General features: G+C 33.5%; 3 protein-coding genes across 3 annotated transcripts in view; 1 reads left to right on the forward strand and 2 right to left on the reverse strand.

The window, feature by feature from the left end:
• LOC111698874 (cannabinoid receptor 2) overlaps positions 1-6,861 on the reverse strand; it is a 9,073-nt gene extending 2,212 nt beyond the window's left edge. The window contains exons 1-7 of the mRNA XM_023469343.1: positions 6,701-6,861; positions 5,982-6,026; positions 5,378-5,439; positions 4,594-4,689; positions 1,755-1,802; positions 1,401-1,521; positions 880-928 (exon numbers count right to left, since the gene is read on the reverse strand). Of these exons, the coding sequence (XP_023325111.1) occupies positions 880-928; positions 1,401-1,521; positions 1,755-1,802; positions 4,594-4,689; positions 5,378-5,439; positions 5,982-6,026; positions 6,701-6,861 (582 nt within the window). The remainder of the gene's footprint in view (positions 1-879; positions 929-1,400; positions 1,522-1,754; positions 1,803-4,593; positions 4,690-5,377; positions 5,440-5,981; positions 6,027-6,700) is intronic.
• LOC111698919 (putative thioredoxin peroxidase) lies at positions 1,931-3,250 on the forward strand. Its single transcript, XM_023469394.1, has 3 exons — positions 1,931-2,286; positions 2,494-2,639; positions 2,710-3,250. Exons 1-3 carry the CDS (start codon positions 2,000-2,002, stop codon positions 3,102-3,104), a joined length of 828 nt encoding a protein of 275 aa, XP_023325162.1. The 5' UTR covers positions 1,931-1,999; the 3' UTR covers positions 3,105-3,250.
• A 641-nt stretch (positions 6,862-7,502) lies between the features above and the next one.
• Positions 7,503-10,551, reverse strand: LOC111698917 (uncharacterized; the record flags this gene model as incomplete). The annotated part of the gene is given in 5 exon segments (XM_023469392.1): positions 7,503-7,580; positions 7,888-8,090; positions 8,865-8,925; positions 9,723-9,749; positions 10,482-10,551. Coding segments are annotated over 5 exon segments (385 nt in total), but the record flags the coding sequence as incomplete, so codon positions are not given.
• Positions 10,552-11,075: the final 524 nt, after the last annotated feature.

The following is an 11,075-nucleotide window of genomic DNA, read 5'->3' on the forward strand; positions in this document are numbered from 1 at the left end:
ATATTGTTGACTTTAAAAGTCAATATGATAAAATAAAAGAGATCTAACGGTATTTCTAATCTTTATTTATAAAAACAAAAGGTTATGAAATATTTTCCCGAGTGGGGCTTAAATTGGCTGGTATAGAAATTAATAAAGAAACTATAGACGAATATCGGTTGGAAAGAGTTTGTAGAGCTTCATGATGGTGGTGCAGATCATCAATCTTGACGGCAGGATTTGGCAGGCTTACTTACAATCAGGCTTAGTCTCAGGGAGAGAGATTGCGGACTTATCCTGTATACAGGATAATGGAAGGACGTCTGATATCCGCCCGGATCTCTGGAACATTGTGGAGCGCGGAAGCTAGGTGTAAGCAGTGTCTTCTGCACTTAGTTCTGTATCTGAATCATCATCACAAAGGAGCCAGGGTGGAGTTGTGGATGTCTTGAGTGTATGTGGCTGACTGCCGGGTGGAGCGGGAGCTAAGGTGAGCGGGGATTTGACACATGTGGTGTGCTTGCTTCCTGTGTACACACACATTTAGAGAATTAACGTCGGCATTTGAGTCGGAAAAATCGTCTTCCTTATATTTCGAATTTGTTTTAACAAGACTGCTTTAAAAAGTTTTGTTTGTTTGTTGACATGTTGACATATACATTTAAGAACTAACTTTGGTTATTCAGGAGTAATTGGAAACGTTCTTATCGATTTTGTATGAGAGCTTGCAACCTTTTGAGACCCCTTGGGGGACGTAAAAAGAGTTTGCCAATCTTTTTTAAATCCCTAGGATCAGGTTCAAACTTATCTTTATAAATTATGTAAAAAGACACTGTAAGGGTAATTTCAAGTGATTGATTTAGTTTTTAGATTAATGTAAATCATATTTTAACATTTTACCTCTGGGTTGATACAGTGTAGTATTCGGATTAAAGCACTGCGGATTTGACTAGAAATAAAAATTCTTTTCATGGACTATTCAATATACACATATATGGGATATACTTGAGGAACCAAATATTTGGTCAAAAACTCTGATTGCTTTTACTTCAAAAAGTCTGAAAACTAATATTTACACCAAATACAAGGCTTTCTTAATTTCATGAAGGCAATATAAATAGCCAGCAATGTCTCTTTCAATGAACTGATGCCGAATTTAAAGAATTTGAGCTGCGGCTTGAATATAGTTGGTTCCACTTAAAATTGTATCAAATGTTTCAAGATTTAAGCTGGCGCTTAATTTAAACCGGGTTTTGGCGGACAGCGGCTCAATTTCTTTAAATTCGGCCTCTGGTTTAGAGCCTCCATTTACAGAGTGGCATAGTAGATTCACAGCGGTACCCTATAAACCTTTATATGATCAAGCATGAATCAGATAACCTTACTATCTCAGTAAAAGTGAAAAGTGTTCTATTGCTCACCTTTGTCTGAGAGCAAATATGATAGGATTGACAAGAGATTTAGCGACCAAGAGAAAATTAGAGATTGCGTGAAGGTAGAAATTAACCTCGGCGGGTAGGTCAAGTGGGCTCAGATAGCAACCTATACAGTAAAACTACAATGTTGAGGCTAGAGCCATCCCTTTTGCCTGTATCTTTACAGCCTGAAGGTTTAATCCTCTGATCTATCAGAATTTATAGTTTGAAATATCAAAGATCTATGACTTTAGGTTGCAAATATAAGGATTTAAAAATTAGAGTTTGAGGCAAAAGTTAATTACCATTAAGAACATCTTAGTATCTTACCTCTGAAAGTTTATTTAATGCATTTTTTACCTTTAGGGCATATAAGTAAATGAGCCACACTCACTGGTATCCAACAAACTAGAAAAAATAATTCAGTCTTGAAAATGAATGCTAAAAGTGCACAATTTTATGCATACATTTCTGCAGTTCATAGTAATGTAATAGCCGTTTGCTAAGTAAATATTTTTTTAATGAAAATGCGCGAGGTCTGTTTTGAAAATATCGCAAAGATTTAATTTTTTTTCTTCTCAAGTAGTAATACCTAATACGTAATCATGCTTCAAGCTAAGATAGAATCTTTTAGCATACCTAAAGTTGTTGATACATTAGGAAATGTCAGAAGCATTGATATAAAAGACTATCGCAATAAATATGTCGTTTTTCTAACATTTACTGCAGCCTTCCACGATATCTCCACTTTTGAACTGATCGAGTTCTCCAAAGCTGCCGAATCATTCAAGAACGAGAATGCAGTTCTTCTGGGCATATGCAGAGAAACCACCAATGCTATTCAAGACTGGATGGCCAGTATTCCTGTGGTGTTCCCAGGGGAAAAGGCAAGGTACAAGATACTTATTTTAATATTATTATCCTTAAAGAGACTGTAAGCGTAATTTCAAGTAACCCTCCATGCAAAGATGGCAATACCCGATTCAAAACGGTGATCTTTCAACCATTATCTGATCAATAATAAGGAAGATATTGTCGTTTTTCTAGGTTTAAAAGTGTTTGTGAAGTCCCTTTAAGTATAATACACTTTTTTATTTAGGTTCGACATTGTATCTGATTTAACAGCCAAAGGATTAATCTTTAAGCTGGAAGGAACAGCAGAGATCGGATATCCAGGACCTATGACTTGTATATTAGATAAGACAGGATCTGTTCGACATGTCACAGAGGTTTCATCAATCATAGGTAATACCTGTTACGGTCTTTTTAGAAAAATATATGTTAGAATAAATTTTTAAAATAAATAAATAATTAGGACGAAGTGTGGATGAAACTCTCCGTATTGTCCAGGCTTTAAAGCTAGTGGATGAATATGGAGGTTCAGCTTTAGCTCCTGGAGACTGGAGGGTCGGAGAACCGTACATTGGAAATACAAGATATGGAGTAGATACGTTCTACGCTGCAAGAGCAGGACTAAACTCTAACTTTTTCTTAAAAATACTCAGGATGGTTCAATCCTTTTTCACTCCGAACGAAGAAGAAATAACATCGTCAGAATCTAATAAGTTTATGAAGGAACTCCAGTTGACTTTACCTCTGAAAGCGGGTCAAATTTTGAAAACGGTTCAAATTCTACCCATAACAGTAGCACTTTTATTAGTTCTAGTCCTCGCTCCGGCTCCTACAATACCCCGGATACTTTATCATTAAACAACCCCAACACAAGAAAACCATGATTTGTTTTGAACCAGATAATTTCAGAGTTCTGTCTTGAATTATAAAAATTAGATGTGATAAATAGAAAAATTCAAAACTATATAACTTATTTTGTAATAAAAGCTTATAAAATGTGTTTCTTTTTTAATATAACGATACAATAGGGTCAAGATATATAAAGCAAGGTTCATGACAGTTCAGCTTTGTAATCAGGTTCAAACCAATTGAAAAATGGAACTATGAGAGTAATCTCTGCAGCTCTTGTATGTTGTTTACTCACCTGAGCAGGATAGTACAACCATGAGAGTAATCCCTGCAGCTTTTGTATTCTGTTTACTCACATGAGCAGAATAATAGAACCATTTGAGTAATCCCTGCAGCTCTTCTATACGAGCAGCATAGTAGAACCATGAGAGTAATCTCTGCATCTCTTGTATGTTGTTTACTCACATGAGCATGATAGTAGAACCATGAGAGTAATCCCTGCAGCTTGTGTATTCTGTTTATTCATCTGAGGAGGATAGTAGAACCATTAGAGTAATCTCTGCAGCTCTTGTATGTTGTTTACTCACCTGAGCAGGATAGTAGAACCATGAGAGTAATCCCTGCAGCTCTTGTATTCTGTTTACTCACATGAGCAGGATAGTAGAACCATGAGAGTAATCCCTGCAGCTTTTGTATTCTGTTTACTCACATGAGCAGAATAATAGAACCATTAGAGTAATCTCTACAGCTCTTCTATACTGTTTAACTCACTTGAGCAGCATAGTAGAACCATGAGAGTAATCTCTGCATCTCTTGTATGTTGTTTACTCACATGAGCATGATAGTAGAACCATGAGAGTAATCCCTGCAGCTTGTGTATTCTGTTTATTCATCTGAGGAGGATAGTAGAACCATTAGAGTAATCTCTGCAGCTCTTGTATGTTGTTTACTCACCTGAGCAGGATAGTAAAACCATGAGAGTAATCCCTGCAGCTTGTGTATTCTGTTTACTCACATGAGCAAAATAGTAGAACCATGAGAGTAATCCCTGCAGCTTGTGTATTCTGTTTACTCACATGAGCAGGATAGTAGAACCATTAGAGCAATCTCTGCAGCTCTTCTATACTGTTTAACTCACCTGAGCAGGATAGTAGAACCATGAGAGTAATCCCTGCAGCTCTTCTATTCTGTTTACTCACATGAGTAGGATAGTAGAACCATGAGAGTAATCCCTGCAGCTTTTGTATTCTGTTTACTCACATGAGCAGAATAATAGAACCATTTGAGTAATCCCTGCAGCTCTTGTATTCTGTTTACTCACATGAGCAGAATAATAGAACCATTTGAGTAATCCCTGCAGCTCTTCTATACTGTTTAACTCACCAGAGCAGGATAGTAGAACCATGAGAGTAATCCCTGCAGCTCTTGTATTCTGTTTACTCACATGAGCAGAATAGTAGAAAGTAATCCCTGCAGCTCTTGTATTCTGTTTACTCACCTGAGCAGGATAGTAGAACCATAAGAGTAATCCCAGCAGCCCTTCTATTCTGTTTACTCACTCCAGAACTTACTCTTTCATCGTGATGGGTTATACCTAGCAAAAAGCTGATTAAATGTTTATTTTTATTAATTATTATTATTTAGATAACATTAATAAAAAACTCTCACAATGGGATGTCTTGATTTTGTTTTAACCCCTGGTTTTGAGGGGGATTTATTTCAAATTTTGCACTATAGATAAACCCGAGGGCGTAATTTTTGCTTGGCACAGCTCTTAACTTCAGAAACTGTCTACTCCATAAAATTTAGAATTTAAGAGTTTAGTGGTTTAAGTATGGGGAGAGGTATTCATCCATGGTATTGTCGAATTAAAAGGTGTCAAGGTGACCTGAAGGACCAGTTTAAATATTCTAATGTTTCGCGCTTCTGTCTCATATCTGACTTGCCTGGGAATTGAAAAAAAATACTATTTTTTTTATTCCGCTAGTAAAACTTTTGTTTTGGATTTCCCTAGCATTCATTCCTGGCACACTGCGTTTAAAGGGACTGTAAGGTGTAAACGTAATTTCAAGTGACCCTCTATGCAAAGATGACAATGCCTGATTCACAACGGTACCCTTGAAACCTTTATGTGATAATAGAAATGCGCAAGTCACTTTTGTAGAGAAATCACAAATGAAAATAATTAGTTTTCAAAAATATAAACATTGATATCAAAATCATACTTGATCAAACGAAGCTTTTAATGGTACCGTTGTGAATTGTGTGATTTATCTTCTAACCTTGTGTTGTACGGATCTTGAATCTGCAGGAGAGAATATAGTAGAAATATACATAGTTTAAACTACAAGGAACCCAACTTTAGAAAAGAAAATCAGTATTTTCTCTCCTGAGAGTAACAAAATGTTTTTAAGTTGTTTAAAAAATGTTAAAGAGGTAGATTTTAGTTTAGTTTTGGTTGTGTTCAAATTTTTAACCTTAGAAAACATTTCAGTTAGAAATCATGATAAGTTAGACTAAAACTCTTGTAATTTTGGTGAAAATTTGGGGATAGAAAACCAGGCAGAAAAATAGATGTTTTGTACAAGTCGAGATTATATTTTGCAATTGTAGCAATTAACTCTTTATCTGTAATTTTTCCCATTACATCTATCAGCCACCCGTTTCATACTCCCCGGCCGGCCTCCTTCGGCCTACATTGTTTTTAAATTTAAATTAACAATATAATTTTATTGTTTCATAATTAAACCTAAAAAGTATGGTTTAAATACTATGAAAGGTCACTAAAAAATGTTTTCGCATTTTGGTATTTTTTTATAATATATTATTAGTGAATTTAAAAAAAAACTTTTTTTTAACATTTTTTATTTTTCTAAAAAGTTGTTCCTTATAATGATGATCGGTATGAAGATCACCGAAGTAAAGGCAGACCTGTAAGAAATATAAAATAAATAAAAAAATCAAATAGTGTTTGTAAATTCATTATTTGCTCAATGGGATTAACTATGTTGTCTTACATTATCTTTAAACATCAAAAAGATTATTTTTTACTCACACTAAACTAACTTTTACTTTGATGAAAAAGTTAAGATTTATTCTAATCAATTTGTACAGTTTGTCTTAATCTTATTTGAAAAATAGTTTCAATAAAAACTTTTAACTTTTTTGCATCAAGATTTAAGAAACTTTAAGATTATTCATTTTTTATTTAAATGCAATTTAATTATGATATATGTATATGTATATATATCTGCTAAGCAAAACACAGATTATTAAACACTCTTCGGCAGCATGAGTAAGATGCATATATATAAATTTAAAGAATTTTATAAATCGGCAAGAATTTTGTTCGAAAACATTACAGATTACCCTGTTTATTATACTAATCGATTAAAAAACTGTAACCAAAAATGAGCACAAAGGAACTGATCTCTAATCTCTAATTTTCAAACCTAGTTATGTAAATCGTTGATATTTCAAACCTCGACGTTTGGATGTCACATAATTCAAATCTTAAAATATAGAAGGTCTACTGCAACAGGTTTCAAGATTTAGCAAGTTTTATTTTGAAACGAGTATTCAGTTTATTATATGTATATTCGAACCTGAATTTGAAGGTTTGTAGAATAGTATAGTTGGAGCAGTATAACGAGAGGAAGAGTTGGTCCGGTATTGATAAGAATAGGACAGCTAGGATACAGGTCGGGACAATCCATAGAACTCCTAGGACGGATCCAAGGATTCGTCCTGTTATTATCTTAATCATTTATAACAATAATTACAAGGAGAGTTAGTTTGAAACCGTTATTGCGTCAAAAATTAAATCTGATTGTAAAATAGAAGCAAGCGAAGTCTGTGATAAAAAAAATCGTTGATTTGTATCAAATGGTTTCAAATTTAGTGCAAGGTAAGGCCCCGGTAAATCATAAAAAAATTATTTAGGTTAATTTCAATTAAATGTTTTATCTAAATGTTCTCAAAAGTATTCTTTGATAGTCGATAAAATTATCTAAAAATTTAATTCCATCCTACCGAGATTTTTCAACTTTTAGTTAATGTTGATAATTAAAAATTTTAAAAAATGTCAAAACTAGCAAATTTTAATATTATTATCATTATTATTATTATAACAGCAATGTCTGTTTAAACAATATATGCATAACAGTGGTTATAACAGCTCCAAGTCGTATACATCCTATAACAGCAATGTTTGTTTCAACAATATATGCATAACAGTTGTTATAACACCTCCAAGCTATACCAATTTCTAATAGGATAGGATATTGCATAACAATAATATTGTTATGTCAGCTCCTTACTCTAATCGTATAACACTGTTATGCCAATTACATTTGTTATATGTTTTGAAAATAAAAAAGAAGAGAGAAAATGTGTAAAAATTATTACCTAATGGAAGCATCAAGCATGGCGGGGGGATTATATTCATAACAACAGGTAAATAGCTTCCACAGAACAGCTGAAGCCCTAGAATTGTTATCAACAAATTCAATCAAGAATGAAAAAAAACGGTAACGAGTCTTCGCCAGTGCCACAAACTCTGACTTTCTAATCCCAATATCTTTGCAACTCAAATTTGTAGACCTTCAATAATCTATGAATTTTGTTAGAACAAATAATTTAAGTTTGAAATTTCAAAGGGTTATACAGTCTGTGTAACATCAATGTGGAATAAGAAAATTTGATATCTAGCCAAAACTCAATTCCGTTGATCGCAGTGCTTCATATTAAAATTTGGAAATAAAAAACTGTTGGTATATTTTTTTATCTATACCTAGCATAAGGCTGGTCAGAGTGTCTGCACAAACCAGCGAGGTCACAGTCGGTAGATAGCCGCGGGATGACCGGAACTTGAGAAGGTGGGCAGAGCTGAGTATTGCGGTCATTATTGCCAGGTTGAGTAGAAGAGCTGTTAGACAGGTGAGTAGGATGACCGGTAGGAAGGATTTATATAGTTCAACCAGAGATACATTACTCCTATATAATATATACATAAATTGGGTAATACAGGGCAAGAACAGAACTAGGGGCGAAATCGAATAAATTGGGTGTTAACCGAACTAGGGGGGAACCGAACTAATGATGGAGCCGAACTAAAAGGAAACCCGAACTAAGAGGGAACCTGAACTAAGGGGGAAACCGAACTAAAGGGGAGAAATGAAACTTGGGGAGAAACGGAACTAATGACGGAACCGAACTATAAGAACGGAACTAAGGACGGAACCTAACTATAAGAACGGAACTAAGGACGGAACCTAACTATAAGAACGGAACTAAGGACGGAACCGAACTATATGAACGGAACTAAGAACGGAACCTAACTATAAGAACGGAACTAAGGACGTAACCTAACTATAAGAACGGAACTAAGGACGGAACCTAACTATAAGAACGGAACTAAGGACGGAACCGAACTATATGAACGGAACTAAGAACGGAATCTAACTATAAGAACGGAACTAAGGACGGAACCGAACTATAAGAACGGAACAGAACTGAGGAAGGAACTGAACTAAGAACGGAACTAAACTAAGAACGGAACTAAACTAAGAACGGAACTGAACGAGGAAGGAACTAAACTAAGAACGGAACCGAACTTGATCCTGGGATGATGAATTCTGAACCAATATTTTCTAAAATAGTTTAGGCAATACAATCGATTAATAGTAATTTGATTCGTCCTAAAAATCGGTTAACTAGACATAATAACATTAAGAATAAAAATGTAACTATATTTATAGATTTATTCACCTTGTTGTATTGTAGTTCAGATCTATATCTTCAGACCTATTGGTTAGAAGAACGGATTCGTCTGAATTTACCAAACAATTTTCTCGTTTTTTTTGAAAATTTTATTGTAGATATCAACCTTATTCAGTACATACAGTGGTCGGCGTTTATATTAATACAATGAAGACGACTTTTCTATTAAAGTTTTGATTTCTAACAAGTTTTTCAAATTACAAGTTTACAAAAGAGAAGCTGTTATGTTTCCTTAGAAATATCAAAACTGAAATCGAAAGTCGTCTTCATTGTATTGATATATACGACGATAATAAAACAGCTTGCATACAAAATTACCAACATTTGCAAAACCGGAAGTGCTTCTGCGGATAAAAAGTAAACCTAGCTTTCTTATCCTTGAGTTGTCGAAGGTTTAAAGATTTACAATCTCTTTAATTCAAGAGAGATAATGTGACATATTTAGGGCATCAATCATTAAATACATGAGAAAACTAATTGAGTCTCAAATTTTTGAATCCCGATATCTTGGTAACCTGATGGCGTAAACTTTTGATATTTCAAGCTTATATTATTTGATCTAACAGAATTCAGTTTTAAATATCCGATGTCTACAACATTGGATTGCAAAGAGGGAAAATTTTGGCAAAGACTCAATTCTTTTCAAGATATTTTAGTTCTCTCGTAGTGTTGTCTATCAATATTTATACTCATGTACGTACTAAATGCAGATTTTAAAACTTCCATCAATACTTCACTTTTAATTTTTTATTTCTTTATTGCATATACTAATCCTTAGTGAAAGATATGAAGTTTTTAATGATAAAATTGAAAAAATAATATTCTAATAATATTGAAAATTCTTTCCTGTGTATGTGATATTCATCTTTTTTTCTGAAATTACAATTATAAATATGTAAAAAAAATGTTAATTAAGATTGGAAAATTTATTATACTCTTAGATAAATTATTAGAGCTCGGTCTTAATTAAGGAACTGAATGAATCTATTCAGGAAAACCATTAGTTTTTTCAAACAAATTATTTTCTCCACTTTCTAATTCATTCTTAAGAATATTTAAACTTTTCTTTTAATTACCTAAGTGTTCATAAACGAGATTTTTTATAGCTCATAGATCCTTTAAACCTTTAATCTTGTAAACTTTTAATCCAGTAAACCTTTAATCCTTTAAACCTTTAATCCTTTATAACTTTAATCCTTTATAACTTTAATCCCTTAAACCTTTAATCCTTTAAACCTTTAATCCTTTAAACCTTTAATCCTTTAAACCTTTCATCCTTTAAACATTTAATCCTTAATCTTTGAAACTGTTCATCCTTTAAATCTTTAATCCATTAAACCTTTAATCCTGTTTTAAACCTGTAAACCTTTAATCCATTAAACCTTTTATTCTTTAAACCTTTAATTCTTTACTCCTTTTAAGTTAACATTTCATCCGTTTAATCTGTAATTCTTTAAACTGTTCATCCGTTTAAACTGGAAATCTTTAAACTGTTCATCTGTTTAAACTGGAAATCTTTAAATTATCGTTGATGGCTTTTTCTTTTACTTATGATTCCCAGATCAAGGTTCTAGGCCATATACTTACGACCTATTTTTGTCTAACTTTTTGATTTGTGCATCTTGATGTTTCAGGAAGTAACAATACGTCTTCGGTCAGTTTTCTCCGGGTCCGCTGATATACTGACGGGTTCGGAGTAAACGGGGCTGAATACATCCTGCTCCGGGATAAATATTATCACGAGAAGATTTATTATTTCTCAGAGCTGATGATGCATTAATTCTGAAAATGAATGTTTCCAAAAATATTCGACAAAACTTTTGAGATTATTTTGTAAGGAAGCTGAACTAAGTAGTTGCGGAAAACTTCTTTAAAAAACTGATTCTCAAACCGTATCCACCCCCTAAGTAGGAGTTTTAAACGTCGAATTTGCACTCAAACTCAGGATTTACAGATCTTTAAAAAGTTTAATATGTCTCAAATGAATCCAAAAGAAGTTTTCCACAACACTGCATACTCAGTTCAACTACCTTACATAGCCGGTCACTCCCTTTAAGATTAGCAATAAAGATATTTCTGAATCACCAGGATGTCTAGAACTATTTATCTCAATTCAATATTCTAGATTTCCGTAGTTTATTTGCAGACAAATGGCTGGTATAGTTAAGTTTGCTAAATCTGCACAGTGTTTTTTCATAA

The sequence above is a fragment of the Eurytemora carolleeae genome, unplaced genomic scaffold (genome assembly GCF_000591075.1).
Source record: "Eurytemora carolleeae unplaced genomic scaffold, Eaff_2.0 scaffold41, whole genome shotgun sequence".
NCBI lineage: Eukaryota > Metazoa > Arthropoda > Copepoda > Calanoida > Temoridae > Eurytemora > Eurytemora carolleeae.